This window comes from Pseudorasbora parva, chromosome 15, assembly GCF_024679245.1.
Source record: "Pseudorasbora parva isolate DD20220531a chromosome 15, ASM2467924v1, whole genome shotgun sequence".
NCBI lineage: Eukaryota > Metazoa > Chordata > Actinopteri > Cypriniformes > Gobionidae > Pseudorasbora > Pseudorasbora parva.
In genome coordinates this window covers 31220264-31241281 of record NC_090186.1, presented here as the reverse complement: position 1 = coordinate 31241281, position 21018 = coordinate 31220264, and the positions used below count along the sequence as shown (strand labels likewise).

Here is a 21018-nt window from a genome sequence, read left to right as displayed (position 1 = left end):
CTAACGCATATAATGTAATGCATTTCACATTCACAATGATGAAGTGCACTCATGATACATGTTTGCTGTTTTTTTATGTATATAATAATAGTCTACCTTTTCTCTAAAGATGGTTTTAAGCTACTTGGTTTTAATTAGATCTGAAAAAGAGGTTCACTTATAAATGAATATTTTTTCACGGGTGATCTTATACATACACGTTTATATTCAGAACAAGGTCATAGGCTAGGCTACCGTATATAGTTTCTTTTAATAATAATACATTAAAAAATACATTAATTTATGTAGGCCTACATCTACATAAAATGTATCTACATCAAAACCAAAATCAAATAACTGAAATCAATTCATGTTTTATTATTTTAAATTTTATTAGATTATATAATTTAACCTGAGCTTTTTTCTAACATTTATACATATATATTTTTAAATTAATTTAAGAAAAATATTATATGCTTAGTGAAATAAAATATTATATGCTTATGAAATGTTTTTTTATAAGTCAAAAAAGTTTTAATAGGATATCTTATAGGCTATGCTACTTTGCCATATGACAGCTTTACCTTTATAGCAATCACTGCATTGGCACGCTTAAAATGAAAATGCCACCACAGTCACCCACATTATACAGTCACTCACTGTTTACATTATAAAGTTTGTGGTTTGGTTTGTGTTGTTAAATGGCGCCATCTAGCGCGCGGGGCTCATTGCACAGTGGCTTTATCTTTAACGGCTTTTAGTTCTGCAGAAAAAAAAATGTTAGATGCTTCAGTAAAATAAGATTGCTAGAAAACGACAACTTGCTCCATTCTTTTTTATTTAAAAATAACAAACAAACAAACAAAAAGGACAGCATTTAAATATTTAAATATTTATTTGGACAGAAATCTAAACTTCCTTTTAGAAATTATTGTATGGGTCTGATAAACATATTCCTTGAATAAAATATAATTTCTTTATTGCATTGTCTCGCCAATGTATACCTGATAATAACTATTTACAGAAACATTTCATTTCAAAACAGTACAATACCAATAAAATTACTCCTTTTTTCAAATATTTTTCAAAAAAATAAAATAAAATAAAATAATAATAATTTGTGCTTGGTATAAAATATGCAGCGTACTGCAAATATCTCCAATCAAGTTCGTTATTATATTAGTTACATATGAATATGTACAAAAAACAGTCCATTGGAACTCATGTCACGTGATCTGATGAGGTGCTTCGAGCATCTCCATTAGGAAAGTGTCTATGGGTGTGTCTCCAATCAGCTTAAAGAAAAATAGGTGCTCCAAACACTTGAGCCCGATGGATCGGAGGGCAGGGAGACGCAACAAAAGTTTAGCAAACCTGTTAAGCAAGGAGAAAAGAATATAGCACATCATATTATATATAGTATATAAAGTAAATTACATAAAGTATGAGCAATAGATATGATCAGTATTTACAGAGCAAATATGTGCATGGGTATACCTGCCAGGCTGGTCAGGATATTTGTGTTTAGTGTAGGTTTCCAGTGAGGCGTAAACTTTCTCCCTCAGTGCTTCTACCTCCACTGGGTTGGACAAGCCTTTGGCGTCTATGAGAAGAGGCAATTTGCATGATTAAGTATAAACTCAGTCTATCAACACAAATTATAAATTATAATATTTATTAGAAATTATAAAATGTATTATAAATATTATATTGTATGGTATTCTATTATTAGATTTGGGTTAACTATCCCATTTACTTGTAGCTTGGATTCCAGCTGAACTCAGCCCCGCCCACAACATTTGAGCTCGGGCAGTTCTGTCTGGACTTGATCCATAGAGGAATAATTATGCCCGAACAGAAACTGCTCGGACCAATGAAATTGTCAGGGCGGGCTTTAGACGATGCTGGACAGATGATAAGTAATCATCCACGTCATCAAAGGCGCTTGGGTTGAATTTGTTCTAAACCTAAACAGAGAACTTTGTTCGTATATGCATTCACCTTCACTATTTCTCTTCACACATTTGCATTCCTGGGTCTATATATCACATAATTGATGTCGCTTCAACCCGCGGACATTGTAAACAACCTGCAGGAAAACTGCAGACTTGGCAACACAGTGCAGTTGAGTTCTGTTGATATTTGACAACTAACGTTATGCTTCACTCCGTTGCTCTGATTGGTTGTAGGTCTATCCAACCTCAGTGTTTCCTGGTTCGGTTGAAACACGCCCCATAATCACAGCTCAATGAAGCAGCCTCAGACTCATATTCTGACTAGAATTGAGTATGACAGCGTTAGGCTAGTTAACCTGAGTATAATATAATATATTTTTGGGTGAAAATCGCACACACACAAGGCCGCCTCACAAACAGCTTGCGAGTACCAAATTGTGCTTAAAGGTGCACTTTAGCTGTATCTAGCAGTGAGGTTGTGAATTGCAACCGCTTACTCCTCCCCTTCGAAGCACATAGAGAAGCTACAGTGGCTGACACAGGACAAAGCTGTCAACGTCTGAGACAGCAGAGATCAGCGTTCTGTAGAGCAGTTTGTCCGTTTAGGGCTATTTGTGACTACAAAAAATGGGACCCACGGTGTATTGAAATAGAAATGGCTCCTTCCAAGGTAATAAAAATATTACTGTTTATTATGTAAGGTCTTTATACACCACTGAAAACATAGTTATGTATATTATATTGCATTTCTATCAATAGATCCTCGTAAATATTACACACTGCACCTTTATATGGTCAAATACACACAAATGTATGTATAAAATTACCTTCTTGTCCTAAGTTCATGTATATAGTTGAGAAAGTTAAGCTCTTAAAGTGACAGCAGTCGAAAAATCCTGCTGCTGTCTCTGATTTTATCTTTGTCTTTTGTCTTTTGATTAACATTAATGACACTCACTGTTCTCGAATGACTAACTTTTAATTTTTATATTTAATTTTTTCAGGGAAGACCATCCAATATTATTTTACATTCGATTCCTTATTAAATTTCTTTAGTATTTCTTACCACAAGACTACTCCTACCTAAAAAATGTAAAGTGCTGTTTATTTGTTTTTTATATTTTTACTGACTGTTTACTTGTCTTTTTTGTAAATTAAATTGACTGGAGCATCCCTATAACTCTTCAAATAGATCCATATCGGCAGATACTGCTTCCTGTGATCGATTCCAAAAATCCTGATCGGAGCACACCTATTTTATAAAAATATAATTAAGCTGCACTATGTAATTTTTCCTTCCGCTAGAGGGCGCTATTCAAAACCAAGGCGTAGTATGATGACGGCAAGTTTGAGCTCAGAATCTTGGGACATGTGCTTTTCACCTCACAGCCAGTGGAAAATAGGACTCGGGCAGAAATCAAGTTCATGGATGTGGTTATTAACGTTACTGTAGTATGAAGCAGAGCAGGACAGAGTGTTGTGGAGCCTAGCAAGGCCACGGGAGCAACCGCGACGCAAACACGCTTTGCGAGCAGGGGGACTTTTATTATGACGGGACACAGTCGCCGGCGCCATTTCTGCTTTTCCGGTCATGTGTATGAGGTAACGCTGCTCTGTTTATCATATTAGACCAATTTAAGTGTGTTTAAAATTATGTTATGACGTTACTGTGCGTTTGCTCAGCGGCTACTGTGAAACTTTTTGCACACTGCTAAGGGTAAAGCGTTTCTGCCAAATAAAACCGGAAACCGAGGGTAACGCAGATATGACACAATTGACAGACGACTCCCTCAGATGTCCCGGTTCCTTGGTTAAAATAGCAATTTTCTCACAATTTACAAATAGTTGGAAACATTTGGGGTATTGTAAGAGCTCAACTGAACAAAATATATAATACTGGCCCAGTGGTTTTTGGATATTTTACAGCAAAAACACTACATAGCGCACCTTTAATATAATATTATATAATATAATAATTTGTGAAATGTCCCTTTAACTTGAGTATTTTATATTATATTATTAAATAAACTATTCCTTTAACTTGACATTACATTTAATATTATATAATATAATACAGTAAAAGGAATATTTTCCCTAAAAATATTATATTATATGGAATTATATATAACTCTATATTTATTATATGGAATTATATATAACTATATATAACTATAAATTAAAAAAGTGTATGCTAAGTGTATATAAATGGCAATGAGAAACACACCAGGGTTGAAGAGGACAATGGCTCTAAGACAGCCTAGTTCTGTCTTATCCATCTGCATATCCTTCATTTTAGACACCAGCTCGGTCAGTACCCTGTCACACAAACAGGGCTTTAATTTCAATGCACAATAGGTGTAATAAAATAAATGCTACAGATTTTCTGATTATTCTCTAAAAACAAACAAGATCCTCACCTGTTGAAGATGGATCCCACACCAGCACTGTGAGCACTGCTCCTGTGGACGTGGAGGCCTGTCCCCAGCAAGATGCCATCTTTAACCGTGATTGAGCGATGAGAGAATGAAGCAATGAGGAGCTCGTTCCATCCTGAAGGAGGCAAACATCATGAATAGCAGAAAAATCATTTCTATATCTCCCTCTGTTTTCATGAACTCACTCTTCATTAGCAATTACTATTTTATGAGTGCACGTGATGTTTGTCCAGCAGAGGTCAGCATTCCCACTTACACAACCTATACAGTTCTGCCTGACCCTTTGACCTGGAGTGACTACGGACAATTGAAATAAAATAAAATGTAAATATTAGAGGAATAACTGTTACTTTAGCTGAAGTAAAGTACTAAAATGACTGAGACTAAAACTAAAATGTATTAAAGCTATAGAGACATATACAAAAAAAGGAATAAAAATGATAAAAGCACCAAAAAAAAAATGCTAAAAATAAAATGAAACCTGAAAATATAAAAATAAACGGCAATTCAAAATATTAAAAAATATTATAATACTATATAAATAATACAAAAAAATACACTGCTGGTGGTTTTTAGTGTTTCAGATGAGCGCTTGTTTGTAAGCATGTATCTTCGTCATGTATGATGGTATATTTGTGAGTTTCACATACCTGCCCGAAGCAGAATGACCTGATCGTCCAGAGGCAGATCGGAGAAATTAGGTATTCTCTTGGCCCACTCCACCAGAGTGAACAGCTGCTTGTCAGCTGCATGGCAGATATTAGTGACTGGGTCATTTGTCTGAGGGAGACCAGAAGACGTAAAGAGAAAGAGTAAACTAGTTTGTTTTTTTTGTAAAGTCAGCAGATATGTACTGTGTAAAATGTATTTGACCGAATGTCTGTGACTTACAGAGTTGCCTGGGCTGCTCTCTGTGTATGTCTCAGTCTTGGGTTCGACTGCAAGCTCTGCATCCAGAATCTTATCCACAGGCATGTCTTCGTTAAAGCTGCTCGTTGATTCCATCTCATTATCGCTTTTCTCCTTCCCACGCTGCCTCTCTTCCTGAACCGCTGCGGGGTCAAGCAGAGTAAATAAGTACATTAAAAATCAGTGTAATTAATGATTATCATACATTTGAAAATTCTTTAGGACTATACATTTATAGTGCACCTATAAACTTTATTTAACTGTGAAGTTTTGCTACAAGAGATCACTTATTCAAAACAGAGATGTACTTGATGACACTGTAAATGAGCGTTGAATAATGGGAATTATGATTAATTATGATACAAATATTGTTTAGTGGTAGGTTCAGGGTTAGTATTTGTTATTGTAATTAATATAAAAAGTACACATATTAATATAAAAGTGGAACCTGACTGTAAAATCAAGTGCCAACAAAATGTCTTGCAAGAATGACTTGGCCCAAAGGCAGCTATTCAGTTTCCAAAAGGCCTATCCTTAGTGTCTTAAAAGGACAACTTCGGTGAATTTTGAAGTTTATCTTGATCGTTATACCTTGGTGTGTACAGTCTATAGAAACAAAAAACGATCCGGATTGGTCCTTACAACACGGAGCTATTACAGTTAATGCCCAGAGCCCCCACTCAGCTAAAACGGCAGCTATGGGGGCATAAACGTAAAGGGTGTCTTTGTGCCTCTTAACAGACACAAATGCAATTAAAATAGTTTGCCCAACATGAACAGGGCCTTTACATGACAACGAGATGTGTTTAGCCACTTTAGCCATTGTTTAAATTCACCTCAATAGTGTTTTAGATGGCTAGCTGTAGTCTCGCGCTGAAGTCCCGTGGGGAAAAAGGCAAATAGTCCAGTTGGGAAGAGTGTCGTATGTTTGAAGCGTAATCTCATTGCTCTGCTCACCGGCTCGTCGGTTCTCAGTATCGAACGTGTCCGAGAGAAACTGCTGATCCGAGAACCGTTGCTCGTTCAGTTACACGCGCATGCTTAGTATCAGCTGCTCGTGAGATCATCAGATCTCTCTGCAAAACATGTCTCAGTTCAGTGAACGGTTGGAGTTACAACATATAATTCAAGATATTAGTTTATTTCTATTCGGAGGGACTGTCACTCATGTCAGAAAGTGCGCGACTAAAGTAACTTGTGGGATCAGCGCTGATTTGAGACGTGAACCGTTTAGAATGATTCAGTTCGGTTTGGTGAACTGGGTCCCCCGCTTCACTAAAAAGAACCGGTTAGACAGAAACTAGAGTGATCCGATCGGGCTCACGAGTGAAGAAGAAATGGTTCGCGTTTGTGCTTTTCCGAATTGTGGCAATAGAATGCGAAAATTTCCAGCGAACGCTTTGAAAAGGATAACTAACTTACACAGACACAACACAGCGGGGCCGGTTGAAGAAAAATGCCATTCCGTGGTTGAAGACGGCAACCACTGTGGAGGTAAGGCAAACTTTATTTATCCTTCCATTTGGGCACACACAGCTTGAGGAAAGATGTGCAGTAATAAAATAATTATGCTTAATACACACCACGTTCTTCCCAACCGGACTATTTGCCTTCTTTTCCAGCTACACGGGGCTTCCCACGGGACTTCAGCGCGAGACTACAGATAGCCTTCTAAAACACTATTTAGGTGAATTTAAACAATGGCTAAAGTGGCTAAATGCATCTCATTGCCATGTAAAGGCCCTGTTCACGTAGGACAGACATTTTAATTGCATTTTATGTCTGCTAAGAGGCACAAAGACAACCTTTATGTTTATGCCCCCATAGCTGCCGTTTTAGCTGAGTGGGGGCTCTGGGCATTAACTGTAATAGCTCCGTGTTGAAAGCACCAATTTCGGTTTGTTTTGTTTTTCTATAGACTATTCTCACAAAGGCATAACGATCAAGATAAATGTAAAAATTCCCCGGAGTTGTCCTTTTACGTATCTCAAACATCCTACAATTATGGATACAAAACATAACACACATCAGCAAATACAAACCTTCCCGCTTCATGCCCATGGCTAGGCACTTCTGGTAGCGGCAGTATTGGCAGCGATTGCGCTGGCGTTTGTCGATCAGGCACTCTTTGCTGTCTCGACAAGTGTAGGTCAGGTCTTTTCGGATGGTCCTCTTAAAGAAGCCTTTGCAACCTTCACAACTGTAAACACCATAGTGCTTCCCTGCAAACACAACCACATTTGTCATGAAAACCAGAAGAGATGGAGATGTATTTTGCATTAACTTCCAAAACTAAAACCAAATGCAACATCTCTGTGAGTTGTACCTGAAGATCGGTCCCCACAAATGGCACAGATGTGTTTGGAGAGGGATCCAGGGCTACTGCACTGATAGCTGCTCATGTTGCCCAGCGGAGCCAATCCTGGTGGAGGCTTGATGTCTTCTGAGCTGTTCACATGCAAAGAGTTCATCTGTGAGGCAGGAAGAGAGGTGAGGAGAGACGGAAACAGCTTATCATATGGTGCAATCAGGAGTACAGTGCGCGCGCACACACACACACACGCACGCACGCACGCACACACACACACAAGAACACACAAAGTCACAAAAACCGACTTCACTCTTACAAGGCCATTACACAAGTAGCTGTGAAAGTGATTACATAACATTTCAAGGGGAGGAGGGATATTTCTCTCTCTCTCTCTCTGGAGAATTGACTATTTTTCCATCACTGCACTACTGCATTCAGCCTGCAGGTGGCAGGATACGGCCATGCTTGCAGAAAGCATGTCCAATCAGGAAGAGCCTCAGCTGAGCCTTGTTGTCATTTTACAAGAATATGTGTTGATTTATGTGTTTGTATATGGCTGTTTCTTTTGTGTAAAAAAAAGATCTCTCTTTCACTTTCAGTTGTTTAACTTGTCCACTAACATGTCCGACTCTTTTTATGTCACATGACACACACACTTGACTTTTCAATACAATGTAATATCAGTCATTGTTCACAATACAGTGATGTTACTGTACACTAAAATTATTTGAAACTGGTAATTGGAACAAAACTGGAAAAATATAAGTAAACTCCACTAGAAAATGTGAAATGTTGCCTTGGCAAATAACTGAAATAAACAAGTTAAAGTAAAAAAATCTAAATAAAAATTATACAAATGACAAAAAAACAAAACAATGAAATGCATCAAAATATAAATTAGTAAAAATGTAAACATTGAAATATAAATAAAAATAGGAAAAAAATAGGGTACAATCGGGCAGACCTTAAGAAAAATTTGCTATAATGTATAATATATGTTGAAAAATATGATTGTTTTGAACATTTATGGAGCAACAGATTTTGTGTGAAAATAAATCATAAAAGTGTATTTTATTTTAAAATCTTAAAATGTATGTTTTACCCCACACATGGGGTTAAGGGTTCACCAGCATAGGGAAAAGGCACACAGTATTGTTACAAATACTTTCACTAAAATAATATAATTTAGTAATGTCTAAGTTAATACTTGTTCAAAACAATAACTTTAGCAAAGTTTAACTATTTTCTGTTTATTTTGATGAATAAAAGAATTCATTTTTGATCAATAAATATGTTGTTATTAAAATATGTTAATATAGAAATATATCTAAAAAACATAGAAACCAAATCATTTAAAAAAGTGAACATCCAAAAAAGTAAGAAGGAGATCTCGTAATAATTTAATATTTACAGTAGTAACAATAAATTATTTTTATATGATATGATTAATATCACATTTTTAAATATGATGGTTTCATTATAAATATGGTAGGTATCTCTAAGGTGGACACCCAACTTAATATATGATACTTACCAGACTCTAACCATGTCATGTCATCAACAAATAAAAAAAGTCAGCCAGCTGTTTATCATATTAAATATGGTACCTTTTGCACCAACAGCAGGGATGCTTTTTACACCAAATACCATACTTTTACATATTCTTCTGTTATTGCAAAACTGTATCTTTAATTACCCCAAACTAAACTGACAAAAATTAACAAGACTAATAATTTTAGCGATTCTTATTTGCTACTTAAATCTAACACATTTTTTGAAGCATCAAAAATTAGATCAAATGAGCGCAGAATCAACTTTGCGCTGCTGCTTGAGATTGCGTCAAAGATCAGACAAATTTCAACATGCATTTTGAAAAGAAGATTTTTTGGAAAGTACTGACTGAGGCAAGTTTGTGCCATCTAAGGGTTTAGAGGAAAATCAAATCAAAGGAGCCTTTAGCCCCATTGTACCCTACTATAACAGTATTTATTTACAAATATTCACTTCACAAACATGTTTATCCAAATTAACTTAGGAATGAGGAATACAATAAGTACATAATTAATAATAATACTTAAAATAACTGGTTTGATAACATTATTTAATAAAAATTACAGTGACAGAAATTACATTTATAACATTGAACTTCTTTGTTGCAATTAACCTAATCACATTTTTTCACATTTGTGGGAACTTGACAAAATTACAGCTTGATTGGAAATAACACAACCATGTCTGTGATACTTACCTTGGTTTTTATTTACTTTCTGTTGTTGTAATATGGGTAAAAAAAACATAATTGACCATTTTCCCACAATGTGTGAAATTTCGCTCTTTGATTCTAAAATGTTTTTAAAAGTCTAATATATATATATATAAGCAGATGAGCAGAAGTTGCTTCTGCTCATCAAGCCTGCATTTATTTGATCAAAAATACATATATATTGTGATATTATTACAATTTTAAAATAAATATTTGGTTTTCAGTTTATTATACGTTAAATTATCATTTATTTTTGTAATGCAAAGCTGAATTTTCAGTATCATTACTCCAGTCTTCAGTGTCACATGTGACATCCAGTCTATCACATGATCCTCGAGAATTCATTCTAATATTCTGATTTATTATAAGTGTTGGAAACATATATTAGATAGATATGTGTGTGTGTGTTTTAATTCTGGGCTTGTTGCCTTTATTTTGATGAGATGAAAAAAAGTGGCCAAGAAACACCCATGTAACATGGTTTCAGAAGAAGAAGCACCAGGCACTATTAACGGCGTGTGCTAGCAGCCTTACAAGCATTTTAACACATTTTCTTTTAATTACAATCTAATTTCAAACACATTTAGAACCTGTATGGTTGCCGGTACACATACACTTGCCCTGTATACCCATTTAAGTTCACTGTTATTTATGTCCTTTCATTGGACTAAAAGCCTGTAACGTTTGTCTGAGTGAATGGCTTTCTCAGGCCTCCAGGGAGAAATGAGACACTCATACACAAGCATAAGCTGACCTCTCTGTAATAACAGGGCATCCGTATAAGTGACAGTCATGGTAAAACATGATGCACATCCCCTCAGTGCATAGCTTCAATATTCAGAAAATACTAGCTTACTACATTCTAAATATTGTGAAGTATACAATGCAGTAACATGCTAAGTTTAAGCCACATGATCTAATTTTGGCAATAAAAAGCAGATCATTTTTTTCTCAAGTTGGATTTAAATTTGTATTTTAGGCTGTCTGATTACACTGTATGAAGGAATGGTCTCTGGTCTCTTGTAAGGTGTTCTCTAAACTCATCAGGGAAAAGGAGGTTGCAAAAAGTATTTAATAAAAGGGCGCCAACAATTGTGGCCAATGTGGTTTGGAGAATAGCATTGATTTCATAATGTGATTTACCCATTTTCAATTCTTTTACTTCAATGAAAGGTTGGATTTTTGTGTATTTTTGGGAAAACATTTTTTTAAAAGGATAAACAATGCTGATTTTTTTACAGCCATGTTTGATCATATTTACCAGGGGTACCAACAATTTTGACCACCACTGCATGTACCCAATTTTGAAAGAAAAGCTAATTTCCAAGTTTGCATGCTTGACTGATTGTATTGCTTTCAGTTAATGTCAGCCTGAGAGAGCACAGAATTATGGGAATGTTCTTACCTGGGGGCTGTTGAGAGAGTTAAAGCCCATACTGGGTGTAGAGGGCAAGGAAACGGACGGTGAGCCCAGAGATGGGGCGATGACTGAGTAGGGAGAGGCCAGGCCATTCATGGACGAGCCCAGGGTGCTCATGGGAGACTGCAGTGGGCGGGAGGAACTGATGACGGACGGATGACCCATTATGGAGCTCATGGGTGCCGGATGAGAGGGGGGCGAATTAAGAGCACTAGTGTCTATGAAGAAATGAATAGGTGAGATTAATATTAGACAAGAGGAATTAAAATGTAATGCCAAAATGATTGCTAAATGACATTCACCTCAGAAATTACTAGTGCATTTCACAAAAAATTACAATGAAACAGCAAGCGACACATTGCCTATTTTAATGATCTGAGCACATGTGTCCGAATCTGCTTTTGCTAGTTTAACAACAGAAAAAACGGTTTGCACACCAGGCGTATGTCCAAAAGGGTTGCACCTAGTCTAATTAATGAGTCATGGGTGTGGGCGTAATGTGCAATCAACCAATCAGAGTCTCATCTCCCATTCCCTTTTAAAAATCCCGTTCTTCGCGATTCCATCTTTCAAACTTTAATTAGTGTGTAATGTTGCTGTTAGAGCATAAATAATACCTGTAAAATGATAAAGTTCAATGCCAAGCGAGATATTTTATTTAACAGAAGTTCCCTTTCAAAGCCTACAGTGAACGGCCGGTTTGGACTACAGCAGGAAGTGCAGGGATGTTATGACGTCACTAGAACCGTTTGTTGACTAACCCTCTGCCCACAAGAACACGCAAAATAGGGGGCGTGGTCTCGTTGCTCTCCCACATGGAGAAGAGTGAGCATTCAGCGCTTGCATCTCCCCGTTATGGTAAGAGGCGGGACCTTTCCGGAACAAAGTGCGCTAAGCTGCTGTCCAATCACAACACGGGAAGCGCTGGCCCAATCAGAACTCGTTATGTATTTCTGAAGGAGGGACTTCATAGAACAAGGAAATCATCAGGTCGTTTTTAGGACAGAGGAAACAGTGCTGTACAGATAAGTCAATTGTGTGAAAAATACTGACGTTTTTTTACACGCGAAACATGAACTCATGTTATATTGCACACTGTTAACATAATCAAAGATTCGAAAACACGCAAAGAATGGGACCTTTAAAGACAGTTGCACTTGCACCATGGCAGATTCGCTATTTACGATACGGGTATGCCGCAATTTGCGAGCGGAAAGACTGAACGCTTATCCAGGGAGGAATTCTTTTATTTTTAACATTTAAAAATGTTTGTGTGCTGCTGCTGTGTGTGTAACAAGCAGAGTGCACGCATGTTGTGCACCCGCCAATAGACGCATATTACTAACGCATCCTTTAAATAAGACAAAAAATACTGTCGTTTTCAGTTGCCTCAAAATAGCAATGCGCCAACAATGCACCTAAACACACCTCGTTTTCGGACCAGCCGCCCATGGCCAATCAGATGGACGCGAGTGCATTTGCTATTTAAACAATAATGTGGTGCTGGATGTGAAAATTATAACTGAAGGCTGAAATTCGGAAAAGCACTTTCGTCGCGCCTGGTGTTGAATTGCACCGGGTGTATGATAGGGCCCATTGAATTAAATGTGCAATTTTGAAGTTAGAAAAACGTACTCGGTTACTTTCGTAACCTCGGTTCCCTGAGAGAGGGGAACGAGTATTACGTATGGGAAAAACTCCTTTTCTCGAGAATATGAAGCAAAACTTTAATAAAGGTATCCATGTAAAGCGCAGTGCCGCTGAACGGCCATAGCTCAGCGCGAGGAGCGCTCTGATTGGCCGGGCCACGGCAACTGCATGAACCTATGGTGAGGCGGCTGAGAGGAACGAGCCAATGGGGGGCGTTCCAGAAGCCCGCCGAAAAAAGGTGCTTATATTTGCATACAGGAGGCTATATAAAGCCCTGATTTCGCCATAGGTGTCAGGTTTTTAGATCGACTGAAGCGATACCTGAGAAGCATAAACACGGCACGGAACGTAATACTCGTTCCTCTCTCTCAGGGAACCGAGGTTACGAAAGTAACCGAGTACGTTCCCTTTCGAGAGAGGTTCCTCGTATTACGTATGGGAACACAATGTAAAGCGCCGTGTGTGCTGACTGACCCAGTATGCCCAAAGCACATGTAAATAACCCCCGAGACACCGAAGAGGCGGCTATAAGGGGGATGAAGAACCGGAAGAGTCGGTTCGTTTGAACGGCTGATCGGACATAGTCGGATCTTATGATAAATGAAAAGTGCTTAAGGACTGATGTGTACAGGCCAAAACTAAAGGCAATCTGTTTACCAGGGTCAAGATAGAGCCTAAATGGAGAGAAGCCCTGCTTGTAGAGCTGGAACCTCCAATTTATAGAATCTGATAAAAGTGGACGGAGAGGCCCAGCCTGCCGCCGCACAGATATCTTCCAAAGAAATGCCACACGACCAAGCCCAAGATGAGGCCATGCCTCTAGTGGAGTGGGCTTTAACGCCTATCGGGCAAGTCAGGTTTTTAGACTCATATGCCAGCGAGATAGCGTCCACTATCCAGTGTGAGAGTCTTTGCTTCGTGACAGCACAACCTTTAGTGCGGCCGCCGAAGCAGACAAACAGCTGGTCCGACTGCCTGAAGGGGGAGGAGCGCTCCAGATACAGTCTCAAAGCTCTGACCGGGCAGAGTAGATTCGCGTCCTGTTCACCCTGAGATACGGGTAAAGGAAGCAGAGTAATAACCTGTGCTCTAAAAGGGGTAGAAAGCACTTTGGGTATAAAACCATGTCTCGGTTTAAGAACAACTTTGGAGTTGTTGGGCCCGAACTCGAGACAGGACGGACTCACTGAGAGTGCGTGTAAGTCACTCACACGTTTAACCGAGGCCAGAGCCAGCAGAAACGCAGTTTTGAATGATAAAAGCTTTATGGTCGCGGTCTGGAGAGGCTCGAAGGGGGGACCCTTCATAGCGTCTAGAACCACCGCGAGGTCCCAAATAGGGACCGAAGGGGGGCGAGGGGGGTTCAATCTCCTGGCCCCTTTAAGAAAACGTACAATGAGCTCACTTTTCCCTAGTGAATGTCCCGCGACCTGAGCGTGGTTAGCTGCTATGGCGGCGACATAAACTTTGAGCGTGGAGGGGGAACGACCCGCGTCCAGTAGCTCTTGGAGAAAAGCGAGCACTTCTGTTATTTCGCATGAGCGTGCGTCGATATTTCGGACGGCACACCAGTTAGAAAACACTGACCACTTCAGAGTATAGAGCCGCCTCGTCGAGGGGGCTCTAGCTTCCGCTATAGTGTTCAAAACTCTGTCAGAGAGGTTTCCCGATACCAGTTGATGGGCCATACGTGGAGGGCCCATAGTTCGGGACTGGGATGCCAGATCCCCCCCTTCGCCTGCGTGAGGAGGTCTTTCCTCAGCGGAATGGGCCATGGGGCTGTGTCTGACAGCTGGATCAGATCGGAGAACCACGTTCGGTTCCTCCAGAGCGGGGCTATTAAAAGCACCGCGGATGCTGTCTCCCTGATTTTCTTGATGGTTTGTGGTAGCATCGCGATCGGGGGGAAAGTATACAGCGGGAGACTGGGCCAGACATGGGCCAGGGCATCCCTGCGTTTGGAGAAAAATATTGGGCAGTGAGTGTTGTCTTCTGAGGCGAAGAGATCCACTTTCGCTCTGCCGAAGGTGTTCCAAATTAAGAGAACCGTTTGCGGGTGAAGAGACCATTCCCCTGGGGGAATGGTTCTCCTGGATAACATATCCGGACCCACATTCAGAATACCTGGCACGTGAGCCGCCCTCAGGGAGCTCAGGTTGTGCTCTGCCCATAAAAGGAGATGCTTCGCCATGCGGTGAAGGGAATATGATCTCAGGCCACCCTGGCGGTTTATGTACGCTACCACCGACATGTTGTCTGAACGAACCAAGACGTGGTGGTTCTTTATATGTGGAAGGAAAGCTCTCAGCGATAAGGCGACCGCTTTCATCTCTAGACAGTTTATGTGCAGCCGCTTTTCTGTTTCTGCCCACAGGCCAGAGATCGGCTTGCCCTCGTGCAGGGCTCCCCACCCCCGAGTGGAGGCATCTGTCGAGACCACTTTCAACTTCGTGACTGTGCCCATAAGCACGCCCCTCCGATACCACTCTGTCCTCGTCCAAGGAGCCAAAGTTTTGACAACGCTGTGGCTCACTTTGACGGGAAAACGGCCCCATTTCCATGCATAAGGAGGGACACGGGCGCGTAGCCAACGCTGGAGGGGACGCATGTGTAGCAGTCCCAGCCTGAGCACTGACGATGCCGAGGCCATAAGGCCGAGCATTCTCTGAAAGTGTTTCAGGGGAATGCGAGTTCCGGCTTTGAATGAAGTCGCCATGTTCTGGACGGATAGCGCGCGCTGTGACGTCAGCCGCGCGTTCATGAGTCTCGAGTCTAGAACAATGCCCAGAAAAGATATCTTTTGAGTGGGTGACATCGAGCTCTTGGCGATATTGATCCTGAGACCCAAACAGTCTAAATGGTTGAGGAGCCAGGATCTGTGTGTTAGTAGTTCTGCTCGAGACTGGGCTATCACTAGCCAGTCGTCGAGGTAGTTGAGCACCCGCATCCCTTTCAGCCTGAGCGGGGCTAATGCCGCGTCCATACATTTCGTAAACGTGCGGGGCGCCAGGGATAAGCCGAATGGTAGGACCGTGTACTGATAAGCCTGCCCCTCGAAGGCGAATCTCAAGAATGGCCTGTGGTGGGGGGCTACCTGCACATGAAAGTACGCATCTTTCAGATCTATCGTGAAAAACCAGTCCCCAGGGCGAATGTGCGCGAGGATCTGTTTCACCGTTAGCATTTTGAACGAGCGAGTCATTAGAGCTTTGTTCAAATGCCTTAGATCTAGGATGGGCCTGAGCTCTCCGTCCTTCTTCGGAACGAGAAAGTATCGGCTGTAGAAGCCCGACTCGCTTTTGGAAGGGGGAACGGGCTCCACCGCTCCCTTCTTTACCAGTTTCAAAATCTCGGTGCGAAGCACGTGACTGACGCTGCTTCTCACCGAGGTCTCGACCACGGCGCGAAAGCGCGGGGGCCTGCGAACGAACTGTAGCGAGTAGCCCCTTTTTACTATGTTCATAACCCAATTTGATACCCCGGGCATGGCTTGCCAGGCCTGAGCCCGACACGATAGCGGCTGGAGCCGGCGCGGATAAGGGTCGCCTACTAGAGGGAACTCGGTAGCGCTGCCATTTTGTGCTTGAGACATAGAGGGGGTAGTGCTTATGTGTGGCGGCGTGCACTGTGGAGTGGGCGCCGGGACATTTATAGCATGGGTGGGAGGGGTGAATGAGTGTAGGAGTGCAGACTGATGTGTGGGCACATTTACTACAGAGAAAAAGCTCTTTTTGAGATTTATTTGGGTCGCCGTGATAACGGCGTTTGTGTGCAGGCGAGTGCGTTTGACAACGGGCTCGTTGGCTGCTAAACTGAGGTCGGCAGTCACCTGGGTGCAGGGAACTGGGAGACCGGGAGGGAGAGATGGGGGTCCGGCCGAGGCGAGACCTGACCATCTCCTTTTTATCCCTGCGGCTAGGACGGCTTCGGAGGCTCGGGGTTCAACACAATCCTGGGTCGAGGTCCCCGGCGTTCAGGCCGACTGCTGCGGTTCGCGGAGCGGGAACGTTGGCGCGGTCCAGAAGAGGAGCGAGGCCGGGAAGGTGGCTCTGCCGGCTTAGCGGGTTGAGAAGGCGGGGGTCTACCTCGAGAGCGTCCCTGGCCTGAAGACGAGCTGGAGCGCTTAGGCAGGAAATGCCTCATAGCCTGCGAAGCCTTCTGCGCTTCAGTGAAACGCTCCGCGAAACCCACGACTGACGGGCCGAAGAGACCGGTAGTGGAGATGGGGGCGTCCAAAAAGGAGGCTTTGTCCGCGTCCTTCATCTCGGTCAAATTCAGCCAAAGGTGCCTCTCTAAGACCGTCAGGTTAGCCATATTTTTCCCGATGGCTTGTGCAGTGGCTTTAGTGGCGCGAAGGGCCAAGTCCGTCGCGCTGCGGAGGTCCTTCAAAACATCGGAGTCGGGGACAGACTCATCCAAGGAGCGGAGAAGTCTGGCCTGGAACACCTGAAGGACAGCCATGGTGTGAAGGGCCGCGGAAGCCTGGCCAGCGGAGGCATATGCCCGGCCAGCGAGAGCAGAAGTGGTGCGGCAGGGCTTGGACGGGTGCTGAGCCCTGGACTGCCATCCTCTGGAGGAGGAGGGCGGGCAGAGGTGCGCGGCGACAGCCTCCTCGAGGGGTGGAAGAGACTCATAGCCTTTTTCCTTAGCGCCGTCGACAACGGAGAGCGCTGGGGAAAAGGCGGATCTGGCGCGAGCAGAGTAGGGCGACTTCCACGACTTCGTAAGCTCGTCGTGTACCTCAGGGAAGAAAGGCGCGGGCTTCTGAGGAGAAGAGAGGCGGCGGCTTTCCAGGAACCACTCGTCCAATCTGCTGCGCGTTGGCTCATCGGGCTGGGACCACTCGAGCCCGAGGTCTTCCACGGCCCTGGAGAGCACGCGGATGAGTTCCGCGTCGACGTTAGATTTGGCGCTCGTGGCGGTCTGCGTCGAAGCGGGGGGCTCCAAGACAGAAGCTGACCACTCGCTACCAGAAGCGGCTGTGGAGAGGCTGTCCTCATCATCCTCTGGCGACGGGCCACCGAAGGAAACCGAACAGGCCGCTGCATGAGAGGGACGCTGTTCCTCCTGGGTGAAGGTGACCGGCGATGGCGAGGCACGCTGGGAGTCATCCGGCGTGCAGTCGCCAGACCGTTCCGGCAGCCTCTGGTCGCGGCGTTTCTTGCGGCGCGGCCCAGCGGCAGGAGGAGGGACCTGGTCGAAGGTGGCGAGGCGAGCCCGAAGGGTCTGCAGCGCCATCTCATCGCACTCGGGGCAGCCGCCCTGAGAGAGTGCGAGCTGCGCGTGGTCCCGTCCAAGGCATGCCACGCAGATGACGTGACGGTCGCCGCCAAGGAGAGGAGCTCTGCAAGAGCCGCAGGAAATGCGAGGCATTTGAAACAACGCCCCGCGCTCTTTTAGGAGAAGAGAGTTTAAAAGGATACGATCGCCGGATGGCGTAGCTGGAACGGCAGAGAAGGCGGAGAGGGAGTCCGTCGTCCTCAGCTGCAGGTTCCGCTGGTGCCTTTTCGACGGCGGTTGCTTCTTCCGGAGGTCAGCGAAGGTATCGCTGAAGGAGATAAAATCTGACACCTATGGCGAAATCAGGGCTTTATATAGCCTCCTGTATGCAAATATAAGCACCTTTTTTCGGCGGGCTTCTGGAACGCCCCCCATTGGCTCGTTCCTCTCAGCCGCCTCACCATAGGTTCATGCAGTTGCCGTGGCCCGGCCAATCAGAGCGCTCCTCGCGCTGAGCTATGGCCGTTCAGCGGCACTGCGCTTTACATGGATACCTTTATTAAAGTTTTGCTTCATATTCTCGAGAAAAGGAGTTTTTCCCATACGTAATACGAGGAACCTCTCTCGAAAGGGAACTGATTTTCTTGCTAAACATACTCCAATAATCTTAGTACAACTTCAAAAACATTTTTTACAGTGTCGCTATAAAAAAAGAATGTGGCCGGTGTGACAGGTTTGTATAAATATATCAGGACGCAACCAATACTTTTGATTTAGCACGTACAGACGTCAGAGAACCGAGTAGCTGTGCCCACGAAAACATCAGGTATACCTGCGGAGGCATGAGTGCCTTTGCAAAACATACATTTCCTCCATTAATAAGGTTTAAAAACTGTGCTGTGTAATGTGTATTAAAAAAATGCTGTTTGAGTAAATGCAAAAGGCCACTTTACTGAGAGTCCATTAAATACTTCTGCTTTAACCATTCAGTCAGCAGCTGATGGAGAGCTGCATACGAGTACCTGTAATGGTAGTTTGTACCAGAGCACGCATATATGTCTATCTAACACATATAATCTATCTATCGTTGTACAAGGACACACACAGGGCAAAGGTTGCACCTTTTGGCCAATACCGATAGTGTTGCAATCCATTAACCCGTTTCATCATTCATTAAGATGAAGATCAAATCAAATGACTCTAAGATTGAATTAACATGAATACAGCTTTAAGCAACTGCTTTATTGAGATGTGCAACACAAAACCTTTATCAATTATTTGGTTAGATAATCTGATTGTAATTGTTTATCTCTGGGAGGTTATTTCCATTTACTGCTTAATGCATTAAAATAAACCTAGAAAGGATGATCAGGCATTGGTGTGGATTTAGCTCTTGTTTGCCTATTAAGCTATTAGCTATACAATACCTTAATACACAACAATTTTTAATAATCATCTATCTCATCTATTATTCTCATGCTAAGAATGATGGACATTAACTTCATAAACTATTGAAAAAAAGCATTTTCCATCAAGCTTTGTAACTATTCTTCAGTAACAGTGCACAAAATGCATACAAACTGCAGTCAAAAATGAACGAATACTATAATTAACTCAATACTGTGGTCATGCCATCCATATGAATTTTCATGCAAACATTTCAGCGAACTTGAAAGATAGCCCTGGTGAATAATTTTATATAGTTCTTGTATTTTACTAATGAATGTCAAGCTATCAACTACAGTACAACACCATAATGTGCGACAATCATTTCAAATCAAGACAAAACATTTCCTTTAATCATTATATATAATCTATATATTTTTTCATGCTCGTGTCATGCTGAGAGGGACATGTAATTTTGAAGCATGAACCTTTTAAACTTGCTAAATGAAAAGCATTTTACATCAAGTTCACAAAATGCAAACTATAGTTGATTTAAAATTAATTATGATGTGAATTTGGTTAGACTTTATTTTACGGTGTTTTTGTTACACTGTAATTATATATTTAACTAAGTACTGATTCATATTAAGTAACTATACACGTGCTTACTATAGGGTTAGGATAAAGAGTTTGTTTTAGGGCTATAGTTGCATGCATAATTGATAGTTAGTACTACAGTAACTACATGTAACAAACTCACCTAAAGGATTATTAGGAACACCATACTAATACGTGAATGCCGTCACAACTGCCTTAATTCTACATGGCATTGATTCAACAAGGTGCTGAAAGCATTCTTTAGAAATGTTGGCCCATATTGACAGGATAGCTTCTTGCAGTTGATCGTGATTTGTGGGATGCACATCCAGGGCACGAAGCTCCCGTTCTACCACATCCCAAAGATGCTCTATTGGGTTGAGATCTGGTGACTGTGGGGGCCATTTTAGTACAGTGACATGGTGCATTATCCTGCTGGAAGTAACCATCAGAGGATGGGTACATGGTGGTCATAAAGGGATGGACATGGTCAGAAACAATGCTGGCATTTAAACAATGCCCAATTGGCACTAAGAGGCTTAAAGTATACCAAGAAAACATTCCCCACACCATTACACCACCACCACTAGCCTGCACAGTGGTAACAAGGCATGATGGATCCATGTTCTCATTCTGTTTACACCCAATTCTGACTCTACCATCTGAATGTCTCAACAGAAATCAAGACTCATCAGACCAGGCAACATTTTTCCAGTCTTCAACTGTCCAATTTTGGTGAGTCCGTGCAAATTGTAGCCTCTTTTTCCTATTTGCGTGTTGTGGTTTCACAAATGCTTTGCTGGATACCTCGGTTTTAACAAGTGGTTATTTCAGTCAAAATTGCTCTTCTATCAGCTTGAATCCGTCGGCCCATTCTCCTCTGATCTCTAGTA

At 42.1% G+C, this 21018-nt stretch overlaps 1 protein-coding gene across 1 annotated transcript in view; it reads right to left on the bottom strand.

Moving 5' to 3' along the window:
- Positions 1-800: 800 nt before the first annotated feature.
- rxrgb (retinoid X receptor, gamma b) overlaps positions 801-21018 on the bottom strand; it is a 42489-nt gene continuing 22271 nt past the window's right edge. The window contains exons 2-10 of the mRNA XM_067417693.1: positions 11258-11490; positions 7605-7749; positions 7321-7500; positions 5261-5421; positions 5020-5149; positions 4352-4484; positions 4159-4250; positions 1477-1582; positions 801-1353 (exon numbers count right to left, since the gene is read on the bottom strand). Coding sequence (XP_067273794.1) covers positions 1206-1353; positions 1477-1582; positions 4159-4250; positions 4352-4484; positions 5020-5149; positions 5261-5421; positions 7321-7500; positions 7605-7749; positions 11258-11490 — 1328 coding nt within the window. The 3' untranslated portion in view covers positions 801-1205. The remainder of the gene's footprint in view (positions 1354-1476; positions 1583-4158; positions 4251-4351; positions 4485-5019; positions 5150-5260; positions 5422-7320; positions 7501-7604; positions 7750-11257; positions 11491-21018) is intronic.